The following is an 18,852-nucleotide window of genomic DNA, read 5'->3' as shown; positions in this document are numbered from 1 at the left end:
CCGCACCGTGGTTTATGCGTCGTCGTCGTCGTCGTGTCGTGTCGTGTCGTGCCTCTCTGGTCGAGTGAGTCGTCGACAGTCTTGGGTTTCGTAATGGTTCGTTGGTTCGTTGGTTCGTCATCCGGGGGGGTTCATATGGGATGGGACATCTTGGGGTGGGAAAGGTTAATAAATGACTAAAGACTGGGCAATCTGATGGAGGTCGTGCGGGCATGGGCGCCTGTCTCTGTGCCTGTTTCTGTACCTGGGGGCCGGTGTTGGACAAAAAAAGAGAAATGGGATCGAGACAACCGGCGCCGATCAGTTTGATTGCTGACGGCTTGGCGGTGTGCATGGGTGCATGTCGCTGATGCTGCACAGGCAACCTATCAACGAGTCGTCAAGCTTTTGCCAGGCCGCAAGCGACGACATGTACTTGACTTGTAGACTTCCACAATATCAAGCTGACATCTTACCCCGTCCGTCCTTCTTTTAGGTGGGGGAACACGATGGAAGGAATGCGACATTCCAAACCATCTGCTCCATGGCCATCCTCTCGGCTTGACGACGTATTTGTTTCTTCATGTACTGCTTACTAGACAGTGGACATGTATGCACCGTTACTGGCTATAGACCGTCACACTGCTAAGCGACTGGCCGTTGCAACTCCCCGTTACCAAGTCTTGCAAGTAGCTATCTCACTCACCCGCGTACTGCCCGCGCCTCCGTCATTGGCGCTGCCTTACATAGAACCCTAGATAGATAGATAGATAAATAGATAGATACCTGTACGGCTGTACCTGTCAGATCAGCCGGTTCGCCCGTTGGCATGTGAGACGAACGGTTGTTGATTCAGAATCCCGTGTAGCAAACCCCTCACTTGTTTACTCGCATCAAAATATCGCACATCCGTGATGCAGCAAAAAGCCAGTACACGTATGTACACGTATTTCCCTCATCTGACCGGCGCATCGCAATTTCATTTGCTTCTCCATTCGCGGTCGCTAGTCTTTTGATTTGCTGGCAATCTTCAACACTCTTTTTGGGCTTGGTTGGAGCTGACTACGCAACGTACAGCTTACATACATACAGTACGTCCCCCCGGCCCGGGGGGCTCAAAGGGGAAAGTGTGGAGGAAGATCAAATCTCCCGGCCCTGCTGCGATCCCTTTTTCTGGTCCCGTCGATTTGCGTCGTCGTCGTCTCCAGTGCCGGTCACGGTAGTTCACGAATATGCCTCACTTGAAATTTCAAGAAAAGACAGGCAACTATTGAATGGAAGTTGCCGTCGCTGGTGTTGCGAGGCTTGGAATTATGTACCTTGGATGATATTACTTGTACATTTGATGCGTCTCCCTGCAACCAACCCTTGCGGAGAGAATTCATCTTCTGTGCCTCTATCCCGCAGACGGGATCTACAGTAGGTGCTAGGGAATTTTGCTCTTGGCTTGCGGCCTGACTCGAGAGACAAGTCAGCGGTCTTCTAGAAAACATGGGCCCCCATGGGCTTTTTATCGAAATATCGAAGCCTCGGTAATTGGGATCATTGCGATAGAAATTCGGATCCGCGCAGCCCTAAAAAACGGCGATCGGCCCAAGCCAACGCAAAGGCTGGTTCCGTTCCCCAAGACCAAGACTCAGCCACAGCGCCCTAGGATCGGGCGTTTGACAGATTGCTTTTGTCTTGCCCCTTCATCTCCAGCTCGTCACGGTCGTGTTCGAGAACGAAGCCAATCGCATCCTCGAGCAACAAACTTGTCACAGCACCTTGATTCCAGAAATGTGTCATTTGAGTGACGGTCTCTCTCAACTACGTGGTACACGTACTTTGTAATCATCTATCACCAGCTTCGCAGCCGCACAACCGGGAGGGAGACGCCTCTCCGTCTTGTTTCCGTCCAGCCAACAACGCGTGACTTGTGCGCCGCCGCAACGATCCCCCCTTACCCGCCCGTCGATCCCGCGTCCGGATGACTCGTCCCAGCGAGGTTCAGGGTCCCCGATTGCGTGTTCTCATGTTTGAGAATCCGCTCACGGCCGGCCTTGGCGACAGCACTTCGGCAGCAGCCCACCATTTATTTCTTTGCTATTTGCTTTTGCATTCTTTGCTACCGTGAGCTGTCCACAGGACACTGTCGTGATTTTAGCTGCTCCTACTCCACAACACCCGTATGAAACGAGACGAGCTGTCGTTGGCTTGCGCGCTAGAAATTAGCATTGTGATTCTTTCAACAGTTCCCATTCAAGACATGGTAAAACCCTGTATAACGCATAGCGTGACGTAGGACTGTCTTCTGCGGCGCAACCAAAACTGCCGAGCAAGCGACTCAACTGCCTCAGTCAGCTGCGCATTCGCTCGGTGGCGCGGGAAACCTTTTTAGACGGTCCCAGGTTCTTATCTTGGGCAGTAGTCTCGGATGACGAGGGGAGAAGGGGGGAAGATAGCTTCTCGCGAGCATGATATTCTGCTTGAGGCTGGTGGTGAGGCTGGTGGCGCCCTCCTAGATTAACGGTCAGAACGTCTTCGCCCGACCCGGCGTCTTCGCCCCTGGATGTGTTTCAATAATCGGAAGGAATCGGATCGGGTTGTTACCAGGCAGGAGGAACAAAAAGAAGAGAAAAACCCCCTCTCGGATACGCGGGTCACGTAGGTATTATCTGCCCAGCAGTAGCTGAGCTTGGTTAAGAGCCAGACCCCGTGATACTGTTTCGCATGCTACCAGAGTAGAATTCGACGCGCCAATGACATAATTATACATGGTAGTATGCGTCGGTATGTAATCAGGCAGAATTAATAATCTTGGCCAGCCTGTACCATACCTGCAAAGTCAGGTGTGAGTCTAGATACGCGAGGCGCATGAGGAAGAGGTGCATCAGGGAAATCCAAATAGCATATTTACATCGTCAAGCATTCAATATCTAAGTACTTTACATAACATCCTACACACACATCCAACGGACTTCTATGCACCCTATGGCCCCAGTTACACATCTTCCGTATCATGATCCTCCCCAATGCTATCATCCTGCGACCGCGCCAGCAGCTCCTGGTACTCGGGCCGGAACGGCCACTCCATCCAGCGCTCGAGCAGCTCCTGCCACTGCTTGTCGTTGAGCGACCGCGGCGAGATGCGGCCGTACTGGCACTTGACCGGCTTCCCGCCCAGCTTGGGGTCGTGCAAGCTCTTGCAGCGCGGGATGACCCAGTCCGCCGCGCCGGGCCAGACGCTATCCAGCAGCTTGTGCAGGGGCGACGCCGACGACATGAACAAGGCGCGGGTCAGCAGGTCGAAAATCTCCGAGGCCCGGTTCGAGTTGGGCCCCGTCTGCGTGAGCAGGGGGGTGCAGCGTCCGGGGCTGGATGTCGAGCAGGCTGCAGTCGACGTTGGGGAAGAAGTCGACGGCCGACGTCTCCAGGGGCTCGTACGCGCGCCGGTCCCAGGCCATGGCGGGCGGGTCCTGGCGCACCAGGTGCATGTTGTCGTAGCACTTGAGGTAGTCGAGCCGCTTGCTGTTGGGCAGCCGGCTGAACTCGTCGTCCCACTCGGCCTCCATTTTCCGTAGCTCCCGCTCCGTGACCTGGCCGTTTTTCTTGCCGCCCTTGGTGGTCTTCTCTGCGCGGAGTTGCAGGATGGCGTCGTAGGCCTGTTGGCGCTTGAAGATCTCTTGGAACCGCGCGAGGTCGGAGTTGTCGCGCCACTGCAGCTTCCGGAGCAGGTTGTGCTCCTCGGAGTACTTTTCCATCGCCTGCTCCTCGTTGGCCTCCTGCAGCGAGGACAGGGTCTCGTGGTAGGCCCGCGCAAAGACGGGCGGTGCGGCACCGGGCACCACGATGTTGCCCGCGTCCAGGTCGGCCAGGGCGTCCTTGTGCACCTGCGGGGTCCGGCGCGCGGGCATGACGATGCCGTTCTCGCGCATCCGCCGCGCCGCCATCTGGGCGCTGGCCCGGTCCAGGTTGGTGTCGCGGACGTACCAGATCGAGTCGGGCCCGGACTTGCCGCAGACCTCGTGCAGGTACTCGCAGTGCAGCTCGGCGTCGATGGCGCTGCGCTTGCGGCGCTGCATGCTGCGGGCCACGAGGCTGCCCTTGTCGTCGCGGCGGGTCCAGAGCAGCATGCGGACCTGGCCGTAGCGGTGGAAGATCTGGCCGGAGCGGATGGCGTCGAGGAACTGGTGCTGCACGAGGCGGGCGATGGACTCGAAGCCCATGAAGCGCTTGCGCGGGTGGAAGGCGATGTTGGCCGTGACCAGCAGCGTGTCGTTCCGGTGCGACTGCGGGGCGGGCTGCTGGTGCGGCAGGTACTCCGGGTTCAGGACCGAGTTCAGGTCTTTCCAGATCATGCCGGACTTGGGGGTCAGCTTGGTGCCGGGACGGTCCAGGAGGTCTTGCAGAAAGGGGGTGTAGAAGGCGGCATCCGGCTCCATGAGGATGTGGGAGCGGGGCTGGAGGTAGTCATTGAGCTTGCGACTCCAGAGGCCGGCGCCGGGATAGATGTCGAGGATGTCGCAGCCTTTGTGGCGGTCCAGGGAGGGGCCGATGTAGGAGATGATGTCGTCGCACAGCTCGTCGCTCACGATGTTGACGCGGGACTTGTCACCCTTGGGGGCCTTGGATATGGCCCTGGACCTAGGAGGAGGCTTCTTGGGCTGGGGCTCCTCGGGCGAGTCTTCTGCCCCTGGGAGGACTTTATCAGCGGCGGTTCTGCCGGACCTGTGTTTCCAGACGCCGGTGGCCACTAGCCTTTGGGCGGTGGGGGGTGACGGCATGCAGCTCTGATTTAAGAAGGATGTTCTTGCGCGGCGCTGGTGCTTCGGGGAGGGAAGAGGAAGAAGCAGTAGAAGCACACCGGCTGTTAGTGGGAGGACGCGGCCGTGTCACGGCATCATTGCCGGGCCGGACCCTACACCGGATCGCAAATGTGCGCAAATGAGGGACGCGAGTTGGAATCATCCGGGGCGGTTTTGGTCTTTATGCCCCTCAATTGGCCGTCTCTCAAATGCAGGATCGTTCTTTTCTGGCGCGGTATCAGAGTCTGGTCGGCATCTTCTTGTTCATCCGATGTTGGCGATGCCTGTACAGTGTTCTTGGGCGATGGTTTTCTGCCGGTGCTTGCCGCTTGAATTTCGAGATGCGGCCAAGTATCTGCACCCACCCACCTGCACCATTGGCGACAGTACTAATTAATACCTAGCCAAGTCCCGGGGCAGGCTGGCAGGGTTCAATGCCGTGCGCATGCAGCCCCAAAAATAGCGTGCCCGCCGCTCGGGTTCTGCTGATCTACGAATTTGGAGGTGTCGATGGATGTACGTGTCGATGCGCAATCGGCCTCCTTGCTCACATCCATCTGTCTGAGCAGTCTGAAGAGTGCGAGCCATGCTACAATTCTGTACCGTAGTTTTCGCATGTTCCCCAGCTTCCATTGGAGAAATGCAAGGTGAGTCGGGTAGGTGGTGCCAGCGGGCTGTCTCTGTGTCTGCTTTGCCCATGGGGTTGAGTGTCTTGCAGAACCTATTGTGTTCCTATTGTTCAGACTTCCCATTACTATTGTCCTCACTTTTTCAACTTGGTTCAGGTATTCAATATCATTAGAATTCGCAGCGGCATGGGCAAAAGTGAGGGCCGGATAGTAAGTGGCAGCAGTGCATCAAGGGGAGCACATCCAATACCTAGGTTAGCATCTCCTTCTGGTTGATGTCCCCCTTCACCCGCCTGCGACAGGTCCGGGTCACATGTGTCTCTCCACAACACTGGCTGGACATCAAAAGTGGAAGCAGTTCCCAAAACGACTCCTGAAAGAGTCCAGCACGCCAGCCCCTGTGTCAAGCTGTGGCCGAGACCATTGAACCACGGTAGATGGACGCATGTGATGCGGATGGGTTTGAGTAGGTGGGCATCTGTACACCGGGTTCAAGGAGTGTCCCAGCCAGAAGACCTGGTTACATTAAGGGTGCTGATCGTCTTCCAGGATCAGGGCGTGCAAGGTCAAAGGGGACAGCACTCCAGCCTAACCATTCTCGATATCGCATTGTAGCCTCCTGCCGCCTCTGGTTACTGGCCTCTTTTTACTGGCCTCTTTTTACTCGGCTTGGCGGGATGGATGGAAAATTGGAAAAGGGATTCAAAAAATGGGAGACCCCAAGGTTCCCCCACCACATGGCCAACGTTAGTGGACTTGCCGACTTGTCCCTCTTGCCCCTCTTGCCCCTCTTGCCCCTCTTGCCCCTCCAACTCCAAGCCTCCAACCCCACCACCGCTAGCACCTGACTGTTGCACCTAAAATGGTACCAGTACAGCCGTACCAGGCTTCGACGCTTATTAGCAGTTGAGGGGCAGGCTTCTGGGCAGGCTTCTGGGCAGGCTTCTGGGGCAGGGTGATGCGAGGCCTACCACTCCGTCTTGTCTTGTCGATAAGCATTTCCCTGATGTCAGCAGCCATGAGGCACTCCTCCACCGTTACGTCGTAAACAGTCAGTCAGTCAGTCAGTCAGTCAGTCAGTCCCCTTCTGGCCCTTGTTCCTTTCCATCGCATCTTCTCCAGAAACTCTACCTACGCACGGCTGGACGACAGGCACAGCAGCGCATTCGGCCTGTCTAATCCCTCAATTGCAGCAAATCACATCCTGCGAGCTACGAGCTATCTCACCACGATCACCGGGAATAAGCAATATGTAGGTACAGTAGCAACAGGCCAATAGCCCCATCGCCATGTCCGACTGACTCGTGCCCGCTGTGTTTGATGTGCTTTTCTCTCCCTCCCTACTCACGTACTCCCGCTAACCGCCTTGCCAACTTCCAGGATTGAGCCGTCCCAACGCCTCCGCCGCGCCGTGTGCGCCAACGACGCCCTCCTCGTCCAGCGCATCCTCAAGTCGCACCCCCAGCTGCTCCACAACCCCGACACCTCCCCCTCGGCCTCTCCAACTCGAACCTGCACCTGGCCGCCAGCCTGGGCCACCTGCAGATCTGCAAGGTCCTGGTTTCGCTCGGCCACGAGGAGGGCTCCAACCCGGCCCTCAACGAGAACCACCAGACCGCCCTCATGCTCGCCGCTGCCGCCGGCCACTCCGAGGTCGTCCACTTCCTGTGCGAGAACGACCCCTCCACCATTGCGCGCCAGGACGTCCGGGGCCGCGACGCCATCATGGAGGCCAGTCTCGGCGGCCACGACACCGCCGTCCAGATCCTGCTGACGTACGCGCCCGGCGGGGCCGCGTCGGCTGTGCAGTCGGCGGACGCGGACGGGAACACGGCGCTGCACTTCGCCAGCAGCAACGGGAACCTCCTGGTCTTGCGCACCCTCCTGGCGGCGGGCGCTGACGCCGAGAAGAGGAACGTCTGGAGCTGGTCCGCCGTCGCCTACAGTGCTACCGTCCAGGCCGAGGTCTACTTGAAGAGCCTCATGGTCGATGCCGAGAAGAGGAGGCGCGCCCGGAGCGATGCGTCGGACTTGTCCAGGGCGTCGGATCCCAGGAGAGCACCGGCTGTCCGTATGGTCACGTCGGATAGTATGGACGGATCATGATTTTGACCACAACAGCCTTTTGTTGGTTGAGTGGTGTTGAATGCGACCTCGGCCCCGATCGGACGTGCTTGCCAACAGCATGCGACGAGAGGATGAAATCCAGCCAAGAGTCGAGATGGGCGGCAAGTGATCAGAGTCTAACATCACTCCATGGCCAGGCTGATGGCAATTGGGAGTCAGATCTTCAACAGCAGTGATGCACTGCTGCCTAACAGATCCGGTCATCAGAGCATCCTGTTGCTTTGGCCCTCCAGGTGATCACCTTGCTTGTCATGTGCAGGGTGATGCTGGATGCCTACGCCACAAACATGGCCAGTTGTGCAAATCAAGTCATGGATACGTCTGAACAGTCACGCTTTGCCTAAGTGCCCTGACAGGTTCCTGTGTCGCTATTGAGTACCAGGAAAGGCGCAGGCGAATGACAGTCACCAAGGTGCGGGAACCAGATGCGAGTTTGGGTCCCATGAGTTGGCGTGTTGGCGGTCTCCTTGCAGCCCCATTTCGAGATTCATCTTCGCTACCCTAACAACGCACTTCTTGACCTTGCGCGTCAGGCACGGCAGTGGCATGGACTACTGGCTAGTAGTTGATCAATAAGGCTTTCGTTGAAGTCGTTGGGGATACTTTGGAAGTGCAGGTTGACGTTGATTCGGGTTGGTATGTTTAGATAGCAGTTTGATGCCACGCGGAGAATATGAGGCAGGCCAGAGACGGTTCGGGGAACGCCTGAGATCATCATGGTGCCCGCAGACGGGGCCCATGTCCTATGCAAATTAGAACACCAAAAAGTCGGCAATTTTGTCTGGCCTTCCTGGCAGTGATTGCCTCAATGCTACATACCTGCCTGTTCACGTCGTCTTCTCCTACAGTCTACATAGAGTCGGTTTCCCTATTGCTGCTCCCAACCTACTTGCCTCTTATATGTCGCATTCGGCGCTGGAGTCGAGGCTCGTGGCATGACAGGCAGATGGTGCAGGCCATGCGCACCAGAGCAGCGACGACGGAAATGACTCCCAGTCACAGTCAATCGAGACTGGACACCAGCCTTCCCGTGACACGCGACTGATGATGTTACCATGTTCTGGTATGACTATGCTCGGCCTCAGGCAGAGTGACTGTCAACAGGCCTGGCGGCTCGAGAGCGCAGGCTGCCACGCAAGCAGTAGAGTGATTCAGATCAGCAATTGAATCCAGCATTCTCGGTTGCCATGGGCCACTTGCATGCATTCGGTCGGTTTGTCGAAAGTCTTTGTGGGCTCCAGGTCTACATGACCATCGGATGTGGTTTACTGTGACTTATCCAACATCACCCACGAGCCCCTTTCTGCCTCGCCCTGCCCACCACAACACAGCCGCCGATTCAGATGGGAAGCGCGCGCGCGCGGGGGGGGAAGAAGAAAAAAATTCCCTGAAGGTCTGCAATATTTCAAACTTGGTCTTCTCGCCTTGGGTGCATCTACGCATAGAGCTGTTGTCCATTGTCGCGTCCCCGTCTTCGCCATTGCGAATACTTCTACGCAGAGTGACACACCAAGCAACCTTCTACTGCTGCACTTCCCTGCCTTTGGCATCCCTAAATGGCTCTTTCGACATTTTATTCCTTTCTGTCAACGTGGTCTGGACACAAAAGTGTGAATATCGCCTCGTCGAGTCCAACGCTAACGCCCCCGTTCCCGACTATCGTGAACCTCACTCAATCCCTCCGCACCACAACATCTCTTCTCTCCAATGCAACACCACTGCGGTTTTCGCTGATTGAATAGAGAATCAGCGTCTTGATAAATCGGAATAGACCAAGGTTAGTACGTTTTCCTCGGCGTTGTCATTTGTGGGCTTCCGCACGATAGTCTTGTGCAGGCTTCCATCTGAACCTCGGCGATATCACAATAGCGCTGTCTCCAAAGCTCCTCTGGGACTCTTCTCGAGGAGTACTAATTCTTTGACAGACCCGACTTTGCCTCCGCTGGACGTTCTTTCCGTTCAGCAGGTCAACGACTCTGCCACTCTGTGACTTGAAGTCCTGCTACTTTACTGTAAGTCACTTGTCGTTGTGCATCATTGTCCACCTCCCTGTCGTTGTTCTCAAGGAGCTGTTGTTCCTTGATTGTTATTGCTTGTTGCTTATTTCTTTTCTGCCTCCGCATACTATGCGTTTCCTCCAGTCGACTACCAAACCCCTTTTACAGTCGCGATCTTCAGTGCTCGCCCCTTGTTTAGTGTATACCCCTGGCAATACGCATGGATACCGGCGCACGCCCCTCGTTTGCTATGTATCGTCTCTCGCCGACCACCCCTCGCCCCACTGCTCTTGTCCGGGGAATGGCTGATATATTCAATGATGTGGTGCTGGGCGTGCATGGTGTGACTTGTTCGGGTTCCCTGGCCTATTTATATTCAATCTCGGTGATATAATCCAAGGAGGATATAGTCGCAGTGACGCGTTGTGCACGGCTAATCCTTTGCAGTATTCACAGATCAGATCCCTGAGTAGTACATGTCGCTGTGATTCACGGTGTAGCCGGTTCTGGCTGTATTCAATATTCGTCGGGTCGTGACGACTCACATTTCTTCGCCATTTCTCAGCACGACCGCGGGTCCACGGCGATACATCGGTCGTGGTGAGTCGCGGTCGAAGTGCCTCGCTGCATTCAATTTTCGTCCGGTGTTTTAAAAGCTTCCCATTTTCCCAGACTTCTTCGCCTTTCTCTCCCTCCACCATCACTCCAAGGACCAACCAAACCGCCCGACGCCTCTCCCATACACAACACAAATTTCACAATACGGCTCTTGCAACATACTTCCGCAACACCAGTCTGCAATACTTTCTGATATACTGCTCCTCTGGTACGTATTCGTCACTTGGTTCTTGATAGTCGCCAGATCAGCACAGCCCTTGCACCACCACCAACACATTGCCAATCGCTATACGCACTCTCTCTGTGGCTCTTGATATACGCCGACTCAAACGCGCCCTTCTGCACCGCAAAACTCTTCACCTCTGTTGACTATCTACTAACCACTCGTCGATATAGGTCAGTGATCGGCTCTTCAGTTGCTCAACAGCCTACCTGCACTCCATCACCATTGTGTTTGCCAACCCACCCAACCACTTGTCCATCAACCCTCTTCCCGACGACCCCTTTTTCAGTCCCCCTCGCTTTGTCTGTGGCTAGTCTTCCGAACTAGTCGACAGACACTTACAGTCACCAAGGTGGATTCTCCTACTCCCCAGCAGCCCGAGACCAACGCCCAAGGTAGCGACCAAGACAACGGTCACGTTACCATTGAGCTCCCCTATCCCGCCGTCCGCCTCGACGTCGCCCAGTGCTTCGGCTACATCCGTCGAACCCGCACCTGGGCCTGGTTTGTCTGCGCCTCTTTCTACGACGCTGAAGACAACGAGCTCTGGCACACCGAGATCATCGTCGGCTCCCAGCTCAACTATAACCGTGTTGCTGAGTATCTATTCAGTTCTGGTAAGTATTATACTTTCGTCGCATCTTTGCTTCCGTCTCAGCACCTACATTGTCTGGTATCCTATTCCGTCTCGTCGTCGATTCCGTCTCCTCGCCGGTCCCATCCCGTCGTCGATATTGTCGCTTCATGTATCTCGTCGCATCTTTGGCCGCTTCTGTGTCGTGGTATCCAGACGGAACCAGCATGGCCAGGTAACGAATACCCAGAACCCCTCTACCTATATACTAGACACTCTCCCCATTCGCCGCATCCCCAGGAATGCCAAACTTGACACCACAGCTCGTCTGAAAGGTGAATGTTTGGGCGAATTCCGGGGATCCAGCTATGCTGAAAGGCTATGACTTGGCTTCTTCCACCCCACGTCATTATGGCCACGCATGGTCGAGCAGAAGCCGGTGAATTCACTTGTCTAGGGGGAAAGACCCCCGAGACGTGTGAATGCATGCTGGCCTCCTCACAATCATCATCCAGATGAGTCGTCCCATGCTTTGGACGACTCATATGCGACGGAATGGTGCCGTCTCATTCTACCGTTCAATTCCTCCAGCCATGTATAAATTTCTGGCATCTTTCCCCCAACCCCAACCCACTTTCTCTCCTTTTGCATCAAACATCGAGACGTCCCAACCCAGCATATCTCAGCCACCACTTGACTTGGTCATTGCTAATTAGTTCGTCAAGACCCAGACAACAACAACTTCAGCAACCTGCGTGCCCACCACGCCAACATCATCGACCCTGAGACCTTTAGTGCCCCTGACCCCAACAACAACGAGAGAATTGTCTTCCCCAATCCCAGACAACTACTTGCTGTCAATACTCAAGCTCAGAGAACCCAAGCTACTCTCATCCCTCACCAACGCTATCCTCAGGGGGCCATAGCTCTCAACAACAACAACAACAGCTACTACCCCCGGTACTATCCCCAGCTCCCATCAGCCAACAACAACTCTCTCACCATGTCTGGCGGCTGGAACCCTCGTGCTGGCTGGGATAACGGCGACGCCGGTAACCGTGGCGGCTTCGGCGGTGGCCCCGACCCCAACAACGGCTTCTCCGCGAACAACGGCGGCTTGCCCCTTGGCTACAACCCGGCCAACACCGTCCCCATGTACAGCTACCATCAACTCATGCCCGGCCAGCCCTTCGCTCAAGGACCCATCTACACCATGCCACAGAACGGTTTCCAGCACCCGGTGCCCGCCTTCCAGGGCCAAGACCCGCGCTTCCTGAACCCGCACCCGGTCGTGACGGCCGACAGCGCGGCCCTCAACTTCCAGAACTCGACGGGCGGCGTCGGGTGCGAGCCGGGCTACAACTACTACTTCCCGGCGCAGCACACCAAGATCCACGTCATCCGGACCAAGGACCCGCCCTGGCGCCTGGCCGCCGGCATGTCGATGGACTTTGGCGCGTACCACGTGCCCTGCAACACTACCCTCGGCGAGCTCATGAAGGGCTTCGGCGCCTTCAATGCCGACTCCAAAAAGAACCGCATCACCGAGATCAACCCGGGCGGCGGCGGCAACTGGTACAAGGGCATGACCTGGACCGCCGACGATAAGGACAAGATGGCGTTGACGCTCAAGGAGGTCGGCTGGGACCCGACGCGTTCGGGGCGCCAGGGGGAGAAGCCGGTGGTTTGGGTGTGGATCACCAACACCTAAGTGCTTGCACTGGTATTTCGGTGATACCTCTATATTGTTCACGATTCATGGTTCACGATTTGCGGAAATGGTTAAGGCTATACGGAATTCGGTCATGGTTATGGAGTTTTATGGTGTTAGTTTTGGACGCGATGGTTTTCATGGATGTTTGTTAGATTTATTCTCCGCTCGATTCCGCTTTCGCATCGGTCTCCGCTTCGGAGACTGAGGAACACCAAGAACATCACGAGAAATCGCACAAACGACAAAAAAAAAAAAAAAAAAAAGGCGTCGTTGCGAGCTAGTATAAGGAAATACTAGGTAGTCTCACCAATAAAGCTGTATGATCTTGTAGTTGCCCGCTTTCTGTGGAATCCCCTATGCTGCCGGAAGACCCCGTACGCTACCACACCCTGGTTATATATTTTGTAGCCGTCCTAACAGCAATGCGTCCCCTCGACCAGCATCAAAGCCCAAACTGCATAGCCTCTCGCACTCCTTGCTCAAGCGATATCCACCCATCCCGTCCAGTCCACTTCTTGAGCAGCCCCAACAACCGGTCTTGGTCTTCATCCCCTATCGTGGCCAAGCAAAGACCCCGCGAAGGGAGGTCCTCCATAAACTTTCGACCTGGGTACTGGCGACGCAGAATAGCGAGAACCACGTTAACGTTGAAGGGCTCGGCTACGGCGAGCAGTCGGTCTCCCTTGACATCAGGATCCAAGACAGCGGCGACGTGCAGAGCGGCTACGTCTTGGACATTGATCTGGCATCCTTTTTCGAATGCGGTTTGTCAGTTCTACCATCACAATCTTCTACGGGCAGGTATCCCGAAGAAGTAACAAGTACACTTACCAAAAGGTATCACCCCCGCAACTTTCGCCTCGCCGCAGTAGACATTGCGAACCCAGCCCGCCGACCCCTGCAGGTGGCGCTCGTGCAGCACCGGCCCCAGTATGAAAAAGGGGTCCACCGACGCGACCGTGAACCCAGGCTCGTTCTCCTCCACGAACTGGAACATGGCCCGTTCGGCCTCTACCTTGCTCGCGGCGTACACCTTGCCGCCCCGCTCCGGCACGTACGGGGGCGGCGCCCAGGCCGCCTCGACGGCAGCGCAGTTCCACGAGTCCTGGGTCAGGGTCGCCGGGGTGTCGACTTGGGGCGAGTACACGGCGCCGATGGAGGAGGTAAAGACGAAGCGCCTGACGCTGCTGGGGGCGACGCGGGCCGCGGAGCCGAGGAGGCTGGTAATGGTGCCGACGACGGGCGGAATTACGTTGTGGGGGTCCGGGTCGAAGCTCATCGGGGTCGCGGTGTGGATGATCGCGCTGGGCTGGCTTTCTCGGATGACACTGTCGAACGCGTTGGGGGCCGCCAGGTCCGGGACCTCCACGAGATCGAAATCTGCAGAGGCGGCGAAGGAGGGGAACACCTCTCGGGCAAGCCAGGCGGCTTGGGGGAGATTGCGGACAACGCCGCGGACGCGGTAGCCGCGCTCGAGGAGGTCTTTGGCTACCCACGAGGCCACGTAGGAGGTGATGCCCGTGACGAGGACCAGTGATCCTGCTGAGATTGCAGTGGGATGTTGTTCAGCCATGATCATCGATCGGGGCCTGCGAGAAGAGTTTGAAGTCGCGAAGCAAGAGCGTGCTAGAGAAACGTCCACTATGCCCAGGACGGCGTGTTACAGGAAGACTGTGATGTATATTGAAAGACGAGCCACACTCAACCTAGCACCAAACAGCAGCGGCTGGGGTATCAGGGGATCTTGGAAATAACAAAGGACATGAGGATAAAGAAGGTGGGACAAAAATGATAACCATGGACGAGGTAATCACAGTGACAACTTCCTATTCTAACCCGGGGACCATCCAATTCATATTTCACCGGCGCATAGAAATATGTCGTCACTCTGGAAACGCCTCAGAAGTCCATGGCAAGAATGTACACCTAAAAAAAAGGTCCGATTACCTATTCAGGAAGTTGCTCGGCTGTAAGGGGGGCCATGCAGTGAGAAGAATGCAGGTCCCGGGACTAACAACGGATGGGCCCCTATTAGCGGGCCGACTAATCCAGTTTAGGAATTTGTTCGGCGATAAAGGGTCCGACGATGGGCGTCTGGTGGTCTTACCCGATTGTCAGCAAACGTGACGCCTGTCAGCACATCCAGCAAAGGCTTCGTTGGGCAAAGACACCAATGGAAGAATCCTATCAAGAGCGGCATCCTTCTGACATACCTCACATCACCGACAGTCACGACCGCGAGACAAGCATAATGACGCATTTAGAGCGCCAGCCAACCGGCTTTCTCTTCATCAACACAGCCCATCCGGGTGAAGCGTCGACCCCTAAAAGCCTTAGTCAAATCCGTTCCCACACCGCAAAAGAAAACCGTGCTCGGCGGGCGGCCAGGAGCCAGGCTCACCCGGCAGCTGTCGAAAGAACCAGGGGCCGATTGCGCCGGCCCAGACAACCCATCAGCGATGCCGCCGGGAGCAGCCGACTTCGAGCGCAAGAGCCTGCCGAGGAGGCCAAGACGGGCCACGCAGCCCTAGCACCGGAAGCCCTGCTTGTCCCATTCTTTCCCACAAAAGATCCACATTGGCGTCCGGTCCGTCCACTCTCAGCCCGGGAGACTTTGCTGCTTGATCACTGTACGCTTATGCTTCCCTCGTGTTCGAGTCTTATTTGCTTTTTCGACCCCGTTCGGCCTTAAGGAGTTAGCTAGTCTGACATACAAGCCCAGATATCAACCATGTCATTCTGTTCAACAGGGGCCGTTGTCGCGAGGGTGGTGGCAGCAGTGCTCCGCCGTGGTTCACCAGCATGCAAATGAAGTGCTGGCTCCCATTCGCCTTGGCCGACCCCGGTCTCCTTGCATCACTATTCCTCCAGTCCTGCCGCAGCTTGGAGAGCAGCATTGGCAGACCCGGGAGCTATACTGATGCCTACATGGTATACAAGCAGGAGTGCATCCAGTGGGTCAACGAATGCGTGTCGTCTGAGCACCGGAGGGCCAGTGATGCCACCATCTCCATGGTTGCGGTGTTACTCACCGAGTCGGTAAGAACTCTTTTGCCTTGGATCAGGCCCGTCAAGATGTGATCAAAGAAGCTGACATGACATGTTCGTACCTGTCGCAGTATATACTAGGCAACCTAGAGGAATGGAACGTCCACCTTGGCGCCCATACTCGCATGCTCGAACTGAGAGGCGGCGTCGATGCCCTCGGTCTTGACGGCTTTCTTAAAGTGGTCATCGAGAAGTGAGTCCCTGTCGCGACCGAATTGCTGCTGCTCACTAACCAAAGACTAGGTCGCCATGGTTGTTCAAACGATCTAGCGTGATCGTCGACTAAAACCCCAGCGAAGGTCAGACTACTCTGGCGAATGCAGTTTGGTATACGGAGACTTGCACAGATGGAATTGTAGGCGAAAACGACATCTTGATGCGTACTAGCAAAACCTTCATGGCGGCCAGCGACTGCCTGAGCATGAGCAGGAGTCAAAAAGAACGGCAGGCTCGTTACTGGCTGCTCGGTGCACACCATACCGCTGAACGAGGAGTCATGACACTCGCCGGCCATATTGAAGCAGCTAAAGGAGGGATCTGCTCGGTATTCGGTAGTGGCATGTTGGCCGAACCGAACACCCCGCGGCGTAATACCACTGCAACACGTCATTGACTCCGGGGAGTGGATGCACCATGATGGCCAACCTCGTCAGACGTGGTAATGGCCGCTGCAGACAAATGCATGTGCAGTAGCTGCTCATATTATCATGCGTGCGCAACCTACATCGGGTGGTCGATCTCCCGTGAGCGGGGAAAGTACATGTACACGACCTACATATTTCACTTCACCCCGGTGACCAGGATCTTGGCATTGCTCTGGACGCAGTGAAAAGGCGGCCCCTTCAGGCGAATCAGTTAGACTTCCAATTCCGCTTGGAGTACGTCTCGGCAGAATCATGTACACGATGAAGCCAACCCACCTCACCTTGTTGTTAGCATGCACAGGCTTGGCGCAGTCGCAACCGCCGCCGCCGGGCTTCCCGGTATCCCTCAACAGCACCTTGTCCACCACGGGCACCCACAACGTCCGCATCGACACCGGCACCTACGGCTGCCCGGTGGAGGAGTACCACTACTTCTACGACCAGTGGCCAATCGGCCTCGCCGTGTCGCGGCAGGGGCGCGTCTTCACCTGCTACACGCGGGGTGACTATGCCTACACGCTGGGCGAGGTCGTCAGCCTGACGGCCGAGGCGGCATACCCCAGCCTCGAGCTTAACACGCCGCCCGCGGGGCTCGTGCTGGGAGAAGGTGGTGGTGGCGTGGCCGGAGTCCCGTTCGGCAGCGCGGACTCGACGCACTTCATCAGCGTGCAGGCGCTGTACGTGACGCCCGACGACACGCTGTGGGTTCTCGACACGGGGCGGCCGACGGTGAACGCATCCACCTCGTCGCCGTCGATGCCGTACGCGGCGCCCGGCGGACCGAAGCTGGTGGCCATCAACCTCACCACCAACGCCGTGGCGCGGACCTACACCTTCCCCGTGGACGTGCACTACCCGGACTCGTACATGAACGACCTGCGGTTCGACCAGCGACGCAACGCGACGGAAAGCGGCCAGGGGATCGCGTACATCGTCGACAGCTCCGACGAGGGGCGCAATGGCTTTATTGTGCTGGATTTGGGCACGGGCGAGAGTTGGCGCCAGCTGGACCAGCACCCGAGCACGCTGCGTGTCGCGGAGGCGGTGCCGAGCTACCAGGGCTTGCCGTTTTACCTGCGCCGGAAGGGCAAGGCGGTCGATTTCCTGCAGGAAGGGCTCGACGGGGCGGAGTTGAGCCTGTATGGTGATGTAAGTAATTGCCTTTCTTATCTCCTGATTCCTTCTTGATCGATTGCGCGCCCTTCCTTGGAGGCGCATGCACTTGCAGAAACCCCAATGCGCGCAGATATCGAGAGCTGACTGAAGTAATCCGGCCGTCGCAGGTCATGTACTACTCGCCGCTGACGTCGAACTCGCTCTACTCCATCGAGACCAAGTACCTGCGCGCCAACCCCAACGAAAAGCCGCAAGCCTTCAAGGCGGCCTTCGACAATGTCAAGAGCCTCGGGCAGCGGGGCGGCAACGCCAACGGGTTCGCCGGCGACAGCCTGGGCAATGTGTACATGCTGATGCCGGAGCACAACGGCGTCTTCATCTACAAGTAAGTCAATCAACCAGTATTGTGGTCCTTGCTACCTCCTTTCTCTTCCCCTTGGTTTGCTGACTTTAGCCGACACGGAAAAATACAGCTCGACGCTGGGCCAGACCGTCCCCTTTGTGAGGGACCCGCGCATCCTCTGGCCCGACTCGGCCAACGCGGGCTGGGACGGGTACCTCTACATGACGATCAACCAGCTGCCGTACCAGCCGAACTGGAACGACGGGGTCGACGACCGTGTGCACCCGGGCCTGATCCTACGTGCCAGGATGCCCGACGGCGCGGGCAAGAGTACGGTCCTGTTTGATGGGTGATGCATACTTCCTACCTACCGGCTGTGGTCTCTCTTGTCTTCATGAAGCCATGGCCGTAGGTGTTTCCTGTACATTTCAGCGTGATAGTTCGATCATGCACACATACCGTCGTCACCAAGGCAAGAAAGGAAGACAACGCAATGCATCATCTCGCAATGGTTGCCCAATCGGTATAGTGCGATTATCACGTGTAGTCAGTAAGGGCATCATACTAGAACTAAAAGACAATGGCGAAGTCTTCGGGACGCCATCCCGAGGAACTGTGGTTCTCTTCCGCTGGTTGCGGCGGTAAGGAATGGCCCCACGCAGGAGGTGGCCAGCCAGTGGTTTGCGGTTTGTTTGCTTGTCCTGCGGGGCAGTGCTGAAAAGTGGCGCTATCTCTTCCCCTGGACCAACCCTGGATACCGCCTGGGTTAAAATGCCGCAGGGCTGGCCTGCTGCCTGCCTGTGCCTGGGCTGGGACCAGTTAGTGCCTAAGGTTCAGTTTGATTGTTGAGCCTTCGGCCTCCAGTGATCAATCAGTGGACGGACCAGATGATTGATCTAGCACTAAAATGCCATATCCATACATACGGTTGTGTAAACTGGTAACACTCAAGCAGAGCCCTGGGGTATACAGTACAATTGCCCAATTGGTTTTTTTTTTTTTTTTTTTTTTTTTTTAATTCTCACGTCTTATTTCCCGACCGCCATCTCATTA

The 18,852-nt window shown here is 56.4% G+C and overlaps 6 protein-coding genes across 6 annotated transcripts; 4 read left to right on the top strand and 2 right to left on the bottom strand.

Moving 5' to 3' along the window:
• Window positions 1-2,962: 2,962 nt before the first annotated feature.
• Window positions 2,963-4,745, bottom strand: PG986_014021 (S-adenosyl-L-methionine-dependent methyltransferase; the record flags this gene model as incomplete). Its single annotated transcript, XM_066850243.1, has 2 exons — window positions 2,963-3,304; window positions 3,363-4,745. 2 exons carry the CDS (start codon window positions 4,743-4,745, stop codon window positions 2,963-2,965), a joined length of 1,725 nt encoding a protein of 574 aa, XP_066694386.1.
• Window positions 4,746-5,845: 1,100 nt separating this feature from the next.
• PG986_014020 (uncharacterized protein) lies at window positions 5,846-7,501 on the top strand (the record flags this gene model as incomplete). The annotated part of the gene is made up of 2 exons (XM_066850242.1): window positions 5,846-5,861; window positions 6,837-7,501. The coding sequence occupies 2 exons, from the start codon at window positions 5,846-5,848 to the stop codon at window positions 7,499-7,501; spliced, it is 681 nt and encodes a 226-aa protein (XP_066694385.1).
• A 2,238-nt stretch (window positions 7,502-9,739) lies between these two features.
• On the top strand, window positions 9,740-12,645 carry PG986_014019 (uncharacterized protein; the record flags this gene model as incomplete). The annotated part of the gene is made up of 3 exons (XM_066850241.1): window positions 9,740-9,762; window positions 10,688-10,977; window positions 11,666-12,645. 3 exons carry the CDS (start codon window positions 9,740-9,742, stop codon window positions 12,643-12,645), a joined length of 1,293 nt encoding a protein of 430 aa, XP_066694384.1.
• Window positions 12,646-13,090: 445 nt separating this feature from the next.
• Window positions 13,091-14,221, bottom strand: PG986_014018 (NAD dependent epimerase/dehydratase; the record flags this gene model as incomplete). Its single annotated transcript, XM_066850240.1, has 2 exons — window positions 13,091-13,398; window positions 13,480-14,221. The coding sequence occupies 2 exons, from the start codon at window positions 14,219-14,221 to the stop codon at window positions 13,091-13,093; spliced, it is 1,050 nt and encodes a 349-aa protein (XP_066694383.1).
• A 600-nt stretch (window positions 14,222-14,821) lies between these two features.
• PG986_014017 (uncharacterized protein) lies at window positions 14,822-15,982 on the top strand (the record flags this gene model as incomplete). The annotated part of the gene is made up of 4 exons (XM_066850239.1): window positions 14,822-15,278; window positions 15,371-15,687; window positions 15,768-15,889; window positions 15,940-15,982. 4 exons carry the CDS (start codon window positions 14,822-14,824, stop codon window positions 15,980-15,982), a joined length of 939 nt encoding a protein of 312 aa, XP_066694382.1.
• Window positions 15,983-16,601: 619 nt separating this feature from the next.
• Window positions 16,602-18,152, top strand: PG986_014016 (uncharacterized protein; the record flags this gene model as incomplete). Its single annotated transcript, XM_066850238.1, has 3 exons — window positions 16,602-17,489; window positions 17,624-17,841; window positions 17,930-18,152. 3 exons carry the CDS (start codon window positions 16,602-16,604, stop codon window positions 18,150-18,152), a joined length of 1,329 nt encoding a protein of 442 aa, XP_066694381.1.
• Window positions 18,153-18,852: the final 700 nt, after the last annotated feature.

This window comes from Apiospora aurea (genome assembly GCF_038362705.1).
Source record: "Apiospora aurea strain CBS 24483 chromosome Unknown utg000009l_segment0_segment0, whole genome shotgun sequence".
Lineage (NCBI taxonomy): Eukaryota > Fungi > Ascomycota > Sordariomycetes > Amphisphaeriales > Apiosporaceae > Apiospora > Apiospora aurea.
Note: the sequence above shows the minus strand (reverse complement) of the source record. Positions and strands in the feature narration are given on the sequence as shown.